The sequence below is a fragment of the Jaculus jaculus genome, chromosome 8 (genome assembly GCF_020740685.1).
Source record: "Jaculus jaculus isolate mJacJac1 chromosome 8, mJacJac1.mat.Y.cur, whole genome shotgun sequence".
Taxonomy (NCBI): domain Eukaryota; kingdom Metazoa; phylum Chordata; class Mammalia; order Rodentia; family Dipodidae; genus Jaculus; species Jaculus jaculus.
The window spans coordinates 46,634,402-46,653,034 of NC_059109.1; the positions used below are offsets into that span (position 1 = coordinate 46,634,402).

Here is an 18,633-nt window from a genome sequence, read left to right on the forward strand (position 1 = left end):
GCCATCTCTCCAGCCCTAAAGTTTTCTTTATAGAGGTCTTTCTTATCTTTGGTGAGGCTTATTCTTAGGTTCTTTATTTTTAGGGAGCTATTATAAAGAGGATATTTTTCTAATTTCTTTCTTAGCAAGTTCATTGTTGGACTATGAAAGCTACTAATTCTTACAATTTTTATGAGAGAAGGTGAGAGAGAGAGAGAGAGAGAGAGAGGGAGAAAATTGGCATGCTAGGGCCTCTAGCTACTACAACCTAACTCCAGATTCATGTGTCACCTTGTGCATCTGGGTTATGTGGGACTTGGAAAGTCAAACATGTGTCCTTAGACTTCACAGGCAAGCATGTTAGCTGCTGAGCCATTTCTCCATCCTAGTACTGAGTTTTGTATGGATTTTGTAACCTGCAGCTTTGCTGAAAATGGGTTATTAAAGCTAGAAGTTTTCTGGTAGGTTCTGTAGGATCTCTTAAATATAGACTCATGTCATCTGAAAATAATGTTAGTTTAGCTTCTTTCTTTCCTGTTTTTATCTCTTTTGTGTGTTTTTCTTGTCTTATTACTCTAGCCAGAAGTTAGAGAACTATAAGAGTTCTTATATGAATAAGAATGGAGGGCTGGAGAGATGGCTTAGCGGTTAAGCGCTTGCCTGTGAAGCCTAAGGACCCCGGTTCGAGGCTCGGTTCCCCAGGTCCCACGTTAGCCAGATGCACAAGGGGGCGCATGCATCTGGAGTTCGTTTGCAGAGGCTGGAAGCCCTGGCGTGCCCATTCCCTCTCTCTCCTTCTATCTGTCTTTCTCTCTGTGTCTGTCGCTCTCAAATAAATAAATAAATAAAATTAAAAAAAAAAGAATGGAGACAGTGAGAACCCTTGTCTTATTCTAAATTTTAGAAGAAATATTCTCATTTTTTCCCATTCAAAGTAATGTTAGCTAGCTGTGGGTTTGTCATATGTAGTCTTTATTATTTTTATATTTCATTTTTTATATTTCAGTTTTAATGGCAAAGCTTGCTAAAATGTTTGTAATACTTTAAAATAATGTTTTCTTGTTTTATACCAGAATGTTCCAGAAGCAAATAATGAAAATAGTGAAACAACTAAAATGGCAGAAAACACCGTCACACAGAAATATAATTCTGAGCAAGAAATAAAGGGAGAAAACCCTAAGACTATTTATTTAGATATTGAAGACAATGAAAAGGAAGAAAAGAAAGACCTTCCTGAAGAAGAAATCAGAGAAGGTAACCTCAAAATTATACTGTTGTTTTATAACTTGGAAATTGTGATTTTTTTATTGGGAACTTTAATATATGACCATATAGTAATTTGATTGTGTTCCTTTCCCTTTGTTTTCCTCCATGCGTCATGTCAAAATGTTGATAGGCTCAGAATTGTGCAGGTCTTGAAGGGGTACCAGTATCCAATATAGGGTCATGAATGCACCAGTCAGTTCATACCAGGAAGACAGTGCTTCAGAGTAAACCTTCCCATCCTTTTGCCTGTCATTCTTCAGCCCCTTCTTCCACAGTGTCCTGTGAACCTTTGAGGGAGTGGTAGAAGTTGCTCTTAGTGTTGAGCTCCCATTAGCCTCTTGTTTTCTACTTTGATGAGTTTTGAGTTTCCTGTGTTTACCGCCATCTCCATAGAGTCAGTTCTCTGGCAATCACTGAAAATAGCACTCATATTCATTCCACAGCATCCTCTGCCATGTTCCCTGAGCCCATGGTGGGTGTGCCGGAGATGACTCTGCAGTCCTAAGCCTCAGGTGTTCTCCTCTTGTCATTTTTATGGGTCTTGGGTCTTCCTGGTATTTGCCACCATCTGTAAAAGCAGGTTCTCTACAGAAAAATGAGCTGGGCGTGGTGGCGCACACCTTTAATCCCAGCATTTGGGAGGCAGAGGTAGGAGGATTTCCATGAGTTGAAGGCTACCCTGAGATGACAGAGTTAATTCCAGGTCAGCCTGGACCAGAGTGAGACCCTACCTCGAAAAACAACAACAACAACAACAACAAAGTGAGAACAGCATTAATCACATGATTTAAACATCCAAACTTAGGAGGCTGTTTGACAAGTCTAGTGTCCCTGTGTAGCCAAAGAACAGTGAAGTTCTGGGGTATATGACCTCCCAAGCCATATGCTTTTGACTTGGTTCTCAATACCACTTACTGGGAGGTATCCCAGTGAGTGGCCTGTTATCCAATCAGAAAGCAGTTGGTTACCTCCATAACTTACTTGCTACTATTACACTGATGGGTCCATCTTGCTTGGCTGGTTGATTTTTGTAGCTTTTAGGATCCACTGTTTGTTCAGATTGTACTTTTCTTCTCTAGCCGCTCACAAAGCACCTTCCAGCACTATGACAATTATTTGACAAGGACATTGTGTTTTCTGAGTCTAACTCTAGCCCAAGCTGGCTTTGAACTCACAGTAATTCTCCTACCTCAGCTTCCCATGTGCTAGGATTGCAGATGGTAATTACTATGTCTGGCTGAGAATTTTTGTTTGACAGATCTATCAAAGTACAATGGTAGGTCTTGTGTGGAATTTCAGGGAATATCAAAGTCTTTAAAGACCTTGTAGTGTACCTGGGGAAAATCTTTGTATTTGCATGTCAACAACAACAAAAAACCCCAAATTTCTCAGGCTGTTTTGTACATGCATATGTGTGTATAATATACATAGGTATTCATGTGTGGGTCTATGTGTGTGTATATGAAGGCCAGGTGTGGATATCAGGTTCCTCAGCTGCTCTCTACTTTGTTTTTTAAAATATTTTAACTTATGAAAGTATAAGGAGAGAGAGAATGAGAGAGAGAGAGAGAGAGAGAGAGAGAATGGGCATACCATAGCCTCTTGCCCCTGCAAATGAACTCCAGATGCATGTGCCACTTTGTATGTCTGGTTTTACATGGGTATGGAGAATTGAACCCAGGTCATTGGGCTTTGCATGCAAGTGCCTTAAGTGCTGAGCCATCTCCACATTTTTTATGAAGGAGAGAGAGAGTGAGAGTGAGAGAGAATTGGCATACCAGGGCCTCCAGCCATTGCAATTGAACCCTAGATGCATGTGCCACCTTGTGTGCATGTGTGACCTTGCGTGTTTATATCACCTTGTGCATCTTGCTTACGTGGGACCTAGAGAGTCAAACATGGGTCCTTAGGCTTTGCAAGCAAGTGCCTTAACTGATAAGCCATTTCACCAGTCCCACTTTATTTTTTGAGACAGAGTCTCTCACTGAACCTGGGGTACACTAATTTGGCTAGATAACCATTAACCCCCAGGTCTGGGATTATAGGCACCTGGCACCATTTTATATGGATCCTGGGCATTCATTCACATGTAGGTCTTCCTGCCTGCATGGCAAGCACTGTGGCCACTCTGCCCTCTCTCCAGGTTCTTTGTCAATCAATATTTACAATCCATATATTTTTTGGAAAAGCTACATTTCTGTCTCATCTCTTTGTCCTTGGCTTTTTACATTTTTTATTTTTTTAAATTTTTTATTTATTTATTTGAGAGCGACAGACACAGAGAGAAAGACAGATAGAGGGAGAGAGAGAATGGGCGCGCCAGGGCTTCCAGCCTCTGCAAACGAACTCCAGACGCGTGCGCCCCCTTGTGCATCTGGCTAACGTGGGACCTGGGGAACCTAGCCTCGAACCGGGGTCCTTAGGCTTCACAGGCAAGCACTTAACCGCCAAGCCATCTCTCCAGCCCTACATTTTTTTAAACATTCAGTTCTTTGCTGGGAATGTTTTCTGGGTCACCAATATGCATCTGGTTACCAGACTATAGCATTTTTCTTCATTAAAATGACTGTTTGTAACTCCTGAAACAATTTACTAATTCTTCCATATTGAAATAATGATAGAAGGCATTCCAACCTGAGGCTGAACAACCACTTGGTGGAGACATTGAAGAAAGAATGATTGAATTAAAAAAGCCCTTCAAAACCTGAAATTTATAATCTAGATTATTTTAACTATACTTAAGATTTGCTGTGTACAGTTAAAACATGGGTGAATAAAATTGTTTGGGTTAAGTAAATATTCCACACATTTGACCAAAATCAATGCAAAGATTTAATTTTTTTTTAAAAAACATTAAAGGTTAGTGATAACTGACAAATGTAAAGAAATCCACTAGTAACTTCTGAATATCACTAGACCTGATGGCAACAGAAATTAGAGTATATACTGTTAGAATATGTTAATTTTATCAGATATGCATTTAATATGGTATTGTACTAAGTGCCCCAAAGAAAGCAATGTAGTAGAGAAATAATAAAACAATTTTGTAATACTTTATGCTACTTCCCCCATTAAATCAAAGTACTTTTGCTCTTATCAAATATAAATGTAACAGAATCAAACATTTAGCATCAAAATATACTTTCAGAATCAAGGGAACCCAGCATATATGTAAAATCATTGTAATTATGGTTATGTGGTTAGTAGCCAGTAAGATAATGTAATGTTGAATACGTTTGTTTTTTTTTAAAGTAGGTGATATTGTACACGTTATAAAAATAGGCTTTGTTGTACAATATGAAAGTTTGCCGTGTTCTTTTCATGACAGGTTTCCAGACCTTTGAGAAAAGCCTCAAGAATGAAATTAATACTACTGCATTTCAGGATGGAAGTCAAAGTGAAATCTCCTTAAGAAACCCCTTTTCCCTAGATAAAGATGTACATAGTCAAGAACAAACCTTGAGTGTTAATGACTGTAGAAAATCAGTTACTATGGACATAAAAAACAAGGAGTGCTTGGAAAAAGACAGTATATGTTCAAAATTTGAATCACCAAACAATCTCCTTTTATCAGTAGACACAGCAATAGAAACAGGAAAGACAGACCTGCAAAGAACTGAAAAATCAATTCTTCCCCACATGGGTCCAGATGAACCTCTGGACACTCAAAATAGCAAAGCATCATTTAATAGTATCTTAAAGGAGATGGCTCACAAAGGAAATCATAATAAGGATGTTTCTGAAAATGAACCATTCAAACAATTCAGTTTGCTTCCAGGGGATCAAGGAAATTTTATACATAAGGAGATTACAAATAGTGATCACACCAAAACAGATTTAGATTCATCTGTAGTTATAAAAATGAATCCTGTTCAAAGTAAGAAATATAGTTTCCAGGATTCAACTAATGTTTTATTAGATGATAAACAGTGTAAAATAAAAGAAATACCATTGTCAAATCAAAACGATTGCAGCAAACTGCCTTTTAAATCAATGTCAAATTTTCAGCAAGCCTGTAATATTTTAGAGAAGCCTGAACATATTCCCAGTGGCTCCGTAATCAACCAACCCATTTTATCTGTTGTCTTTAGTGATAATTTAAAAATATCTAAGAACGTGGAAAACAATATCATGCCAATATTGGTAAAACATAACTCAAGCCCTGTAAAAAGAAATATATGGAAAAATATGGATGATGTGTCAAACAATCAGTTTAAGAACTGTTTGGGACATATGAAAAACAACATAACTGTTTGCCACCCCGAGGTTAACCAAGAAAACAGTCATGTTTCAAAAGACAAAGATTTAAAAGCTGTTGTTCACATGAAAATGTCCACAGATGAACAGTTTTCCAGTAAGAATCATCTAACTGATGCTACAAAGAAAGGCCTCTTCTCTTTTGTAAATGTTAGGGAAAGACAGCATACATTGTTAAATAATACAGAGAAGACAGAGTCATCAAATGACATAGCTTCAGAAGAAATGTCCAGTGAAGGTCAGCACATAAAGCCATCTGGAGACTTCATAAACAGAAGTGGAAGGTCAACCTTTGATCTTTCTACTTCAGATACAAAAATGGAGAAAAATCCTGTATACATGAATTTCTTAGACCATGGTCCTTGGTCAAAAGTAAATCAAATTAGAAGTCAAACAATGAGCACTTCAACTAGCATTCCTTTGTTACTAAATGAGAGACCAATAGGTACATCAGAAGGCAAAACTGTAACTTTGAGTCTTTGTAAAAATGTTGGCATGGATGATGTCAGAAAAAATATTGAATCAGGTAAAAAAACAGTTTAATTTTGTGATAAATACATACATATAGTTGATATGGTCACATGTTTATTACCTTAGCAAATAGAGAGGCTGCTTTTTGTTGTTGTTGTTTTGTTTTTTTGTTTTTTTCCCAGGTAGGGTCTTGCTCTAGCTCAGGCTGACATGAAACTCACAATGTAGTCTCAGGGTAGCCTCGAACTCACGACAATCTTCCTACCTCTGCCTCCCAAGTGCTGGGATTAAAGGCATGTGCCACCACACCTGACAGGCTGTTTGAGTTTTAAAATAAGCACACATGAAGTGACAGAATAAACTTGTGTTTTAAAATCTCTCAGGAAAGAGTAGTAATTTGAGGAAAGATGAATTGATATTGAGGGATGTTGAAGATGGGTGGTAGCTACATTGAGATTTAATATATAGCTGTAAATTAAAGTGTATGATCATAAGGAAATGTATACTTTGCAAACAGCAACTTCCTAGTCAAAGTTGTTGAGGGTAAAAGTATTTTTAAGTGTTTTTTTTTTCTTTCTTTCTTTCCTTTTTTCTTTTTTAAGGTAGGGTCTCACTCTAGACCAGGCTGAACTGGAACTCACTCATAGTCCCAGTCTGGCCTTGAACTCACAGTGATCCTTCTACTCCTGCCTCCCCAAGTCTCACTATGAGGCCAAGGCTGGGAATAGTCTTATGAAGGATGTCTTTTCTTTCAACCTTTATCATGCATTTTTGAAAATCATTTTACCTATTTATTAAAGCCCAATGACCCCCTTCTAAATAGCCATTTTTTTGGCTTTGGTACTACAGCCATTTTCTTCAAATATGGATTATAAATCCTGGTGTTCAATGTTTGGTATTAGTCTGAATTTGTAAGTGGTTATTACATCAGTGTTTACACATGTGGGTAATTTAAGGGTGGAATAGGGATATTTTATGTAGATTTGTTTTAGAAGATATTTGTACCTTACTCCTTTTAACATTTTAGGAAAGAATGACAAGAAAATATTGTTTTCTGAAGTGAAATATGTAATAATGAAGGAAATCTAGGAAAAATGTAAGATTCAAAATGAAAATAGTTGTTGATTTTTAAGTACAAAAGCACAAGATCAGAGAGAAAGTTTAACCACTAAGATGAGTGTCTAGAGAATAAAGTTCCGTTGCTGCCATTTCCTTCTTGTCAATCAGATACTGCCAGCATTGAGAGAGTTGCTGACACTTTGAGTAACTGGAGTACCCATCCATATCCCAAAGGAGAGCTCCGTGAAGAGAGGAATGCAATTGCAAAGACTGTTTATGATTCTTCTTTTCCCACAGAACATGTAAGTCAATTAAAAATATTGCTGAGCAGACCTTGGTGAGCTAAGTCTATAGACATGTGTAGTGCTATATGCATCTGGATGCATTAAGACCTAACTGATCTCCAGAATCATATCAAGAGGGCAACATGGCACCATTTTTCACAATTAAGGTTGATAGAAAACAGCAGGAAAGACTCACAGTGTATAAATCACATAGATATAATCCAGCCTGTTTGGGGAAGGAGTATGAGACATCCCATTATGTACTTCTTACTTGTTAGTCACCTAAATACAGAAATAGTAGTAACTGAACAAAAATTTGAAAACTGTTGAGTTTTTAATGCCGAATTTAATTTATATTATTTCTGGAAACAGATGGAAATTTAGTATAATTTCAATTAGAATACAATGTATGGAAGGATAAAATATCCTTAACTTATGATAAGTACATATGTATGAATTGAGCCAAGGTTTTCTGTAATTTGTGGGGCTCCCAGGAGTCCATTTGTCATAAGAAGACCAACTAACTAGAGCTGACAGACTATTTGGTTAAATTTCTAAGTTTTATATCTTTGTGTGTAAAACTGTAGCCAAGAAAAATTGTTCAGTCTAAAAAACAAATGACAAGTGCGGATATAATTGATAAAAGGTGGCTTAGGAAGTTAGAAATAATTACTATGGAACCTGTACACTTTGTTGTAGCTTCTAGGTTACTGTATATTCTAAACTTTAGAAACACATTAAGCAACTATCTTCAGCACTCACAACAATTATAGTTCTTAACAAATAACAGCTCTTTTCAAATTGGAGAAACCTCAAATGAGATCATGTAACTCTTCCTCTGGAAAAATAAAAGCAAAGCTATTAGGACCTCCTTATTTATTTATTTTTGGTTTTCAGGGTAGGGTCTTACTCTAGCCCAGGCTGTCCTAGAATTCACTATGTGGTCTCAGGCTGGCCTTGAACTCACAGCAATCCTACCTCTGCCTCCCAAGTGGGATTAAAGGCATTTACCACCATGTCTGGTTTAGGATCTACTTTTTTTCTTTTTCTTTTCTTTCTTTTTTTTTTTTTTTGAGGCAAGCCCAACAAACTAGCCTCCCCCCCCCCCAATTTTTATGAACATTTTCCATGATTATAAAAAATATCCCATGGTAATACCCTCTCTACCCTGACTTTCCCCTTTGAAATTCCATTCTCCATCATATCCCCTTCCCATCTCAATCAGTCTCTCTTTTATTTTGATGTCATGATCTTTTCCTTCTCTTATGATGGTCTTCTGTAGGTAGTGTCAGGAACTATGAGGTCATGGATATCCAGGCCATTTTATGTCTGGAGGGAGCACGTTGTAAGGAGTCCTACCCTTCCTTTGGCTCTTACATTCTTTCTGCCAACTCTTCTGCATTAGACCCTGAGCCTTGGAAGGTGTGATTGAGATGTTACTCAGTACTCCAGTCACTTCTTTCCAGCACTATGATAACTTTTGATTCGTCCCAAGGTCACTGCCATTTGAAAAGAGAAGATTCTGTACCCAAAGTGAGAGTAGCATTAATATAAGTGTATGAATATTAAGAGAAGTGCTTACTGGGCAGTTTGATAAGCATAGTATATACATTTATCCAGACATCAACAGATGTTACACCCCTAGGGCTCATGACTACCCCTGTTTTAAGTTTTCAGTATCAGGGATGTATTCCCTCCCATGTAGTGGGCTTCCAGTCCAATTGGAGGGCAATTGGTTTCCACCATGATAGACATGCTACTATTGCACTCGTTGGCTCATTTGGCCTTAGCCTTTTTTTTTTTTTTTTTTTTTTTTAATAGAGCAAGAGTGAGCGATAGAGATGGGTATGGTGGTACACGCCTTTAATTCCAGCACCCAGAAGGCAGAGGTAGGAGGATTGCTTTGAATTCGAGGCCACCCTGAGACTACAGAGTGAATTTTAGGTCATTGTGGCCTAGAGCAAGATCCTTCCTTGAAAAATACAAATAAAATAAAAAGGAGAGAGAGAATTGACATGCCAGGGCCTCACCTCTACAACTGAACTCCAGACGCATGCGCCCACTTGCATGCACGTGTGACTTTGAATTCGTTGTTTTTCTTTCTGGTTTTTGAATGTAGGGTTTCATTCTAGCCCAGGCTGGCCTGGAATTCACTATGAGTCTCAGGGTGGCCTCAAACTCATAGTGATCCTCCTACCTCTACCTCCCGAGTGCTGGGATTAAAGAAGTGTGCCACCATGCCTGGCTTTTGACTTTGAATTCTTATATCACTGTACATCTGGTTTATGTGAGACCTGAAGAGTCAAACATTGGTCCTTAGGCTCAAAGGCAAGTGCCTTAACCGTTAAGTCATCTCTCCAGCCCAGGACCTACTTTTCAAACAAGCTCAGCAAGTAATATCTATAAAATAAGGTCACTGGAGAGCAGCAAATTTCCACTAGAAATTAAGTTCCTACCTTGGGCAACTGACCCCAATGTAACTCAGATCAAAAACAAACAAAAAGCAATGCAGGAGGAACTGGGGAGATGGCTGAGTAGTTAACACATTTGCCTGCAAAGACTAACAACTTGGATTTGATTCCCCAGTACTCACATAAAACCAGAAGCACATAGTGGCACATGCATCTGGAGTTTGTTTACAGAGGCTGAAGTTACTGGCATATGATATACATACATATGTGTGTGTGTGTGTGTGTGTGTGTGTGTGTGTGTATGAATGAGTCAAAAATAAAAAAACAAAATAAAGTTGGGCATGGCCACGTGTTTCTGTTACCCGAGCTGAATAAGAGATGGGGGAAATTCCTGGGGCTTGCTAGCTTAGCTACTCATCCTACTGGGTGAGCTCTAAATTCAGCAGGAGACTGTCTCAAAACTAAGACAGAGAGTGATTGAAGAAGACACCCAGCATTGACCTCTGGCTTACCATTTATATGTGTACCTCACCTGTATGTACACCCACACATATGACACACAAAACAACAAAGTAAAGATACAGGGATTTTTTTTTTTTTTTTTTTTGGTTTTTCGAGGAAGGGTCTTATCCAGGCTGACCTAGAATTCACTCTGTAGTCTCAGGGTGGCCTTGAACTCATGGCGATCCTCCTACCTCTGCCACCCAAGTGCTGGGATTAAAGGCATGCACCACCACGCCCGGCCTATTACAGGGATTTTTAAAAAGCTGGATGCCACATTGCCAATCAGATCAAATATATAACCTGCTATGACTGTCCTACCTTCAAGAATTTTAAGAATGCAATGAAAAATTCACATTATCCTTCAAATCCACATTTGTAGTTAACCTAATAGGAAAGCTCTTTGTATCTAATTCTTAATGTTCTTCCTGCAACTAATGTTTTAAAATTTTACATTTATAAAATTTATAATATTTTCTAAGAAATATTGCCACATCCTGTATCTTCTTCTTTTTGTAGAGGAGGAAACAGTGATAGAAATGTGAGTAGTTCTTCATGTCATTTAGACATGGTCATCTGCAGGGGACTTACATTAGATATCTTGGCTCTGAGTCAAATGTTAGGCTTTTCATAACAGAAAAAAAGTTTAAAGACACTGGTGTGTGTAAAATAATCACAGTTCTCTGGTTGGATACTTTCTAAATGCTTACTAATTGCTATGTGCCAAATAATATGCTAAACATCATTATTCCAGCTAGAGTTTAATTACTAATTATATCATGTACGAAAAATTCGAGTAAATCTGAGAGCAAATAAACTTAAAAAAAAACCAACTTATTAGCATGCATGTGCGTGTCTGTGTATGCACACTTGTGTGTGTACCCGGGTCTCTTGCCATTGCAAAGAAACTTCAGATGAATGCACCACATTGCTCCTGGCTTTTACTTGGGTGTTGGAGAATCAAACCTGAGCTGACAGGCTTTGTAAACAAGTGCCTTTAACTACTACGCCATCTTCCTATTCCCTAACTTTTAAACTTTGAATTTTATTTTATTGTTTTATTTATGAGAGAAAGCAGGAGAGAGAATTGACATGTCAGGGCCTCTAGCCACTGCAATCAAACTGCAGATTTGTGCATGTGTGCACCATCTTATGCGAATGCAAAACCTTGTGTGCATGTGTCAACTTGTACATCTTGTTTACGTAAGTCCTGGGGAGCTGAACCTGGGTCCTTAGGTTTTGCAGGCAAGTGCCTTACTACTAACTATTGCTCTAGCCCAAACTTTTTGTAAAAAGAGTAATCTTTTTATGAGTAAAGAAAATTTCATCACAGCAAAACCACTCACTCCTTTATAAACTAGTACCTGTCTGCTTTTGTGCTTGAATGATAGAATTAAGCAGCTGTAAGGCAATCTGCCTGACAATATTTGCATGAAGCTTTACAGAAGGGTTATCATCCTCTGTCACACCATGAAGACAAGTGGATATTATAAAGAATAGAAGTTATTTTATTTTTCCATACTCACCACACCAACACTATTATTATAAACTCAAAGCAGGTGTTAGGTGTCCAACCACTTTACCTACAGCTTCAGAGCAACTTGAAGGATAGGGTCTATTGTTTGTCCTTGTTCCTGGACTTAGGTATGTCATTGGCTGCAATCTTGACTATATCCAGGAATGAAGATGGAGAGGGCCCAGAGTAAGGACATCCAATCTTACGATGAAATAAAATGACTCATACCACACTAGGGGAAATAATGAGGGGGAAAGAGGAAGCAATGAAGAATTTGCTAAAATGTAGGAAGAGAAAAAGCAAAAATACATGCCAACATGTCTGGTAGCAACTGGCACTAACATTGCATTGGGCTACAGAAACCTCAACTAAATAGGTCAAGTTTTGTTAAGTCAAACATTAGCCAACAGTCTTGTTTGTCTACAGCTAACCTCCACTCTTCCTTTTTCCACCATTGGGTGGTTAAGTAAAAAATAAAGCAGGTATGTATCAATATGCCTCCTATAGCAGACAGCTTCAGGTTCACTGAAATAAACTTCCAGACCAGGTACAGTTATGAAGGAAGGGATTTATTGAAGCTTACAGATCCAGGGGAAGTTCCATAGTGGCAGAAGAAGCTGGCCTGCTTTTATAAGACCAAACACAGAGAGAAAAGCATAAGCCTAAAAGCCAAAAGCCACACAGCACAGCACACTTCAGGAACTCCAGCTAGGCACACTTTGCATATCTTTAGATTGAAATCTCAAACCCATGACCACACCTTAAGATCTACCCAGTGACACTGCCTCCAGCCAGGTAGCCCTAGATCCAAACTACAAGGTAACAAAACACTGAATATATTGGAGGCCATATGTTCAAACTACAATAACCTCTTTTCCATCATCATCAAGATAAAAAGTTAAAGACTATTTTGGGAAATTGCTAATTTTTGCTTGGATGCCAAATGCATCCAGGATTTTGGTGGCAAAAGAGTAACATTAAATCATACAGATCAGTCATTTCAACTGAAATTAGGCTTAAATTTGATCTTTTTCACCTGTTCTCACTATGTAGGGTAACTTAGCATCCACTTTGGTCATGAGCTAAATAAGGTTTGCCAAATACACATTGCAGGCATTAGCATACTAATAGTTTTCAAAGAACATTTATATATTGATGTACATTTTTATTCCATGGTGTGGTGGTTGTAAGAAATGCCCCACATAACTTCATGCTTCATCCCCACCTGGTAGAGCCTCTGATAGGTAGCCTTGCTGGAGGTGTGCCTTAGGATGTTATAGTCCAGCTAGCTTCCATCAGCTGCTTCCAGCCAGGTGTTTTTGTCTGGGCAATGAGAAAGTAACTGCTATTAAAAAAAACTGGCACCTTTCGGGTCAAAATGGCTGGCAGGTCTGCTGTTTCAGCATCAGGCCGGTGGCTGGACGGTATTCGAAAATGGTACTACAATGCTGCAGGATTCAATAAACTGGGGTTAATGCGAGATGATACAATATATGAGGATGAAGATGTGAAAGAAGCCATAAGGCGGCTTCCTGAGAAGCTGTATAATGACAGGATGTTTCGCATTAAGAGGGCACTGGACCTGTCACTGAGGCATCAGATTTTGCCTCGGGAGCAGTGGACAAAATATGAGGAGGATAAATTCTACCTTGAACCATATCTGAAAGAGGTTATTCAGGAAAGAAAAGAGAGAGAAGAATGGGCAAAGAAGTAATCTTGTAATTGAGATTTACAGATGCATCTGTATTTTTATGAAGTTGGTTAAATCTGAACCACAATAAATGTCTATTGTAATCATTGTTGGAATTTTTGAATTCTAAATCTAATTCTGATTACTGAAAAAAAAAAAACAAAAAAAAAAAAACTGGCACCAATGGGCTAGATGGATGGCTTAGCAGTTGAGATGTTTGCCTGCAAAGCCAAAGGACCCAGTTTTGATTCCCCAGGACCCATGTAAGCCAGAAGGTGGTGCATGTATCTGGAGTATGTTTGCAGTGGCTGGAGGCCCTGGCACACCCATTCTGTCTGTCTCTCAAATAAATAAATCTTAAAAAAAAAAAAAAAAAACCCACACAACAAACTGGTACCAAGAAGTGGAGTGGTTGCTGCAATAAAGCCTGACTTGTGGTTTTTGGTCTTTTGGAACTAGTTTGTGGGAGGAGTAAGAGAAGATTTAGAACTTTAGAACAGTTTTGCAGTTCTGTAAGCAGAGCTTGATGGATCATTCTGGTGAGTTTGAAAGACCTAAAATGCAGAGAGAAGTGTTGACTATGAGGACTCATTTGTCTTCAGAGAAAGAGGACTTTTGAGCTAGAGGTAACTCATGTGGTATTTTAGCTGCATTCTTTCTGCCCATGTCCTGAGAACTTGAGCAAAGTTGAACTTAAAAGCAATGAAATAAAAATATAAAATAAACAAAAAAAGGCTGGAGAGATGGCTTAGTGGTTAAGGCACTTGCCAAAGCCAAAGGACCCAGGTTTGATTTCCCAGGACCCCCATTAGCCAGATGCACAAGGGGGCGCACATGTCTGGAGTTCATTTGCAGTGGCTGGAGGCCCTGTTTCACCCATTCTCTCTCTCAGTCAAATAAAAATAAAATTCAAAAAGCAATGGACTGGTGTATTTGGAGGAAAATATAGAGCAAAAGAGTATAGAGCTGGGCGTGGTGGCGCACGCCTTTAATCCCAGCACTTGGGAGGCAGAGGTAGGAAGGAGGATTGCCATGAGTTCAAGGCCACCCTGAGATGACAGAGTTAATTCCAGGTCAGCCTGGACCAGAGTGAGACCCTACCTCAGGAAAAAAAAAAAAAAAAAGAGTATAAAAGATGTGAAATTTGGCACAGGAAGAAATGTGGATTGATTTTAGGCTGGTTTAGCTGCTAAGATGAACACCACTGAGGGATGGGCCAGCTACTTTTTTGTACAGTATTGTTGTTTCTGTGAAAGGAATGAGCTTGAAGGAAGAATGCTAAAGGAGTTTTTTGGCCTTCAGTCAGCCTTTATTCCGCCTGGATTAACAAATTTGGCAGGTCACTTGATACTGGTTTTGTTAGTGTGGCAAATATAATTTTCTGGACATGGTTGCTGAGTTCCTGCATGGAGGCCATGAGGGAGCTGTGAAATAAACAATAGGTAGTAGTGAAGAACCAAGGACTGTGGGACACAACAACTAAGGAGTTTCTGGCTCAGGAAGCAAGCAGCAGAGCTCAAGGGGAGGAATTGCCCAAGACTTTTGGAGTTCAGAGGGTTTTGTCACCAGTCCCAGGTTTGAACATGGAGCTGTAGGTTTTGATGTTTGCCCTACTGGTTTTCTATCTTGATTCGTCCACTTGCCCTTGCTATGCCTCCATTACCCACTTTTGATGAGAATGCTGGCTTTCTGCCATTATGTTGGAAGTATGTAACTTGTGGTTTGATTTTATAGGGTTCACAGTTAAAAAGACTGTCGTGCTTTTCAGATGGGACTGGTAGACTATAAGGGACGTTCAACATAGGACTGAATGCATTTTCATCATGAGATGGCTATGAGTCTATGGGGGTCAGGGATGGAATGTGGCGGTTTGAATGTAAAAATGCTCCCCTTAAATTTGTGACTTAAGCTTCATACTTAATCCCCAGCTGGTGGAGCCTTTAGCAGGGGTAGCCTTCTGGAGGTGTATCATTGGAAATAGGCCTTGGGATTTTATAATCCAGCCCTCCTTGCCAGTAGTCTCTTCTTGCTTCCTCCCAAATGATTTGATGCCTATCTTGTTATGCTTTCTGTCATGAATTTCCCCTCAGAACTATAAGCCAAAATAAACTTTTTGTTTTCATCAGCTACTTCTGGTGGGGTGTTTTGTCCCAGCAATAAGAAGGTAACTGCTACTCATGCCAAACAGCAAGCTTTATAGTACTAGTGTCCACCACCTAAAGAGGCTGAAGAAAAATCTGAGGCCTAGCAAAGTTGAACAAAACATGCTCAATCTCGACTATACTATTACCTTTATTACACCAATAGCTTTCAAAGAACATTAGCAGTTATTAGACTTAGTAGACTAGGGATGACAATAATTTTTAGGAAAATTTCATATAGAACAATTCAAAAGGAATAATTTTCAGGCAATTATGTTTATAGCTAAACATTTGAGATCTTTAAAAAATTTGTTCCTGTACAATTACATATTGAAAACAACAATATTACTAAAATGCTACTTTGACCGTATAGGAAAAGGGTCGTAATGTAAGGCAATACTCAAAAATCCTCAAAGAAATAAGTGAATAAATGATAATAGTCTAATTTTGTTATAAGTCATTTATTTTTCACAAGTTAGGTATCTGGCAACATTACTAATTTAAATATGGAAACATCATCTCAATACTTTCAGTAACAGGCAGAAATGCTAATTTTTTTTCTTTCAAGGAAGGCTCTTACTCTAGCTCAGGCTCTCCTGGAATTCCCTATGTAGTCTCAGGAACTCAGGCAGTCCTCCTACCTCAGCTTCTAAAATGCTGGGATTGAAGGTGTGTACCACCATGCCCGGCAAAATCATTTATAATACCACAATACAAACTGATAAAAACATACAAGTATTTTAGGGCTACATTGATGGCTCTGCAGTTAAAGGCTCTTCTTTCAAAGCCTACCAGCCCAGGTTCAATTCCCTAGCATCCATGTAAACCCAGACACAAATAGTGGCACAAATATCTGGTGTGTGTGTGTGTTTCGCTATAAAAAACTCTGCTGTGCCCACACACGCAAGTGTGATAACAATTTAAAAATATTTTAGGGCTGGAGAGATGGCTTAGCGGTTAAGCGCTTGCCTGTGAAGCCTAAGGACCCCGGTTTGAGGCTCGGTTCCCCAGGTCCCACGTTAGCCAGATGCACAAGGGGGCGCACACGTCTGGAGTTCGTTTGCAGTGGCTGGAAGCCCTGGCGTGCCCATTCTCTCTCTCTCTCCCTCTATCTTTCTCTCTGTGTCTGTCGCTCTCAAATAAATAAATAAAAAATTAAAAAAATATTTTAATGGTTGGGATCCTGGGTGATTTTTATGTAAATCTATCCTGTTCTCTATTTCTAGATTATACATATATTTTCCTTATACCTAAAACTTAGTAACTGTAACTTGCCCTTTGAAAACAAGACTTTACTTGGGAATCTTAAAAAACTGGCAATTTTTTTAAAAAATATTTTTTGTTCATTTTTTATTTTATTTATTTGAGAGTGACAGACACAGAGAGAAAGACAGATAGAGGGAGAGAGAATGGGCATGCCAGGGCTTCCAGCCACTGCAAACGAACTCCAGACGCGTGCGCCCCCTTGTGCATCTGGCTAACGTGGGACCTGGGGAACCGAGCCTCGAACCGGGGTCCTTAGGCTTCACAGGCAAGCGCTTAACCGCTAAGCCATCTCTCCAGCCCCAAACTGGCAATTTTTAAAAAATGAAATTACTTAAAATTTGATGGGATAAAATGGAAACAGTGCAACAGAAGTCAAATCACACATCCATAAAAAGAACTATTTTTACAGCTACTGCAATTGTTTAAGAAAAAATTTAAAGACCCCAGAATCTGCTCAAGGAGGAAAAGGCAAAATATAAAAATCTAGAGAGAATGAATATGCTAACAAAAGAGGAATGGACTAGTAGTAGTACTGGCCTGTCCCTGGAATGGATGATTAGTGATCTTTAGTTTCTTTATATCTTTGGCTCTGTTTTCTAAATCCTAGTCAGGGATTTTATTATCTGACAAAAAGCTGTATAGTGGTAAAAAAGTTATTTTTTAAAACACAGCATCTTGAGTCAACTTCTAAATACTTTATTTTCTTTCCTATTTCTTCAACAATGGTGCTGACAGCATGAGAGGAAACATGCTAATAAAATACAGTTTTTATACTTTACATCTGTAATAATTTTTTTAATTTTTTCTAGGTTTGAAGATAGAAAACATAAGCATGCTTGTAAAGAGAAGCGTATAGAAGGCAACATTGATTTTTATCTGCATAGTTTAAATTTATTTCATCTTACATTCAAGACATTTTTTTAGAGAACATGTGGTATACCTGTATACATTTACACTGTATAGATTTTTTGCTGTCAAAATTTCTAATTGTCAGCTGGGCGTGGTGGCACATGACTTTAATTTCAGCACTCAGGAGGCAGAGGTAGGAAGATCACTGAGAGTTCAAGGCCACCCTGAGACTATGGAGTGAATTCCAGGTCAGCCTGGGCTAGAGTGAGACCCTATCTCAAAAAACCGAAAAAAAAAAAAAAAAATCTAATTGTCAATCCACCACAAAAATAGCTTTATTTGTGTATTTATAATTGCAGAAGCTTACTAGATTTCCCTTAATGTCGATTGTACAGTAACTTCAATGGTAAAATCAATGTTATCTTTTCTAGGTGAAAGCAGAGTCTCTGATTTCAACTGTGTCACAAAGCCATTTCCAGGCAGCCAAGGTTAAAGAAATGCCCGATTTGGCTGCCTCTACTCCTGGTAAAGATGACTGGCAGAGCCTTGTAACAAATCAGCTAACTGAAACTGCAAAGTATGTAAACTTAGAAAACAACAACCAACCTAAAAAAAGAAAAGCAGAAGAGATGGTGGAAAAAATAACAGATTAAAATGTTGGTGAACAGTTATGAGAATGACTCCCCACTTCCCCAACTTTGTCTAGTGTGATGAAGATGTTATCTGTTCAGCACATAGATCCTTTAAAGACAGCTTATACTTTCAGCTTGCTGGTAGCATCCAGATCCTTTAATGGTGTCTACTCCCTCCTGGAGCTTGTGGTGCCATCAGTATCCTGATATTACTCATGGATTATGTTAAGACAAGGTGGCCCTTTGTGACTTATTACTTCCTGTTCTCTAGAATTTGTGGTTTTTTACATCAAACTCAACACAAGAAATAC

The 18,633-nt window shown here is 38.6% G+C and overlaps 2 protein-coding genes across 2 annotated transcripts in view; both read left to right on the forward strand.

Moving 5' to 3' along the window:
• Positions 1–18,494, forward strand: part of Ccdc73 (coiled-coil domain containing 73) — a 134,584-nt gene extending 116,090 nt beyond the window's left edge. The window contains exons 14-17 of the mRNA XM_045156599.1: positions 1,053–1,233; positions 4,574–6,028; positions 7,201–7,334; positions 18,122–18,494. Of these exons, the coding sequence (XP_045012534.1) occupies positions 1,053–1,233; positions 4,574–6,028; positions 7,201–7,334; positions 18,122–18,343 (1,992 nt within the window). The 3' untranslated portion in view covers positions 18,344–18,494. The remainder of the gene's footprint in view (positions 1–1,052; positions 1,234–4,573; positions 6,029–7,200; positions 7,335–18,121) is intronic.
• LOC105944181 (cytochrome b-c1 complex subunit 7) lies at positions 13,118–13,542 on the forward strand. Its single transcript, XM_045156600.1, has one exon. It carries the CDS (start codon positions 13,123–13,125, stop codon positions 13,456–13,458), a length of 336 nt encoding a protein of 111 aa, XP_045012535.1. The 5' UTR covers positions 13,118–13,122; the 3' UTR covers positions 13,459–13,542.
• Positions 18,495–18,633: the final 139 nt, after the last annotated feature.

Excerpts from the sequence above, each read along its gene's own strand:
- LOC105944181 (XM_045156600.1), top strand. The coding sequence starts at position 13,123 with ATGGCTGGCAGGTCTGCTGTTTCAGCATCAGGCCGGTGGCTGGACGGT.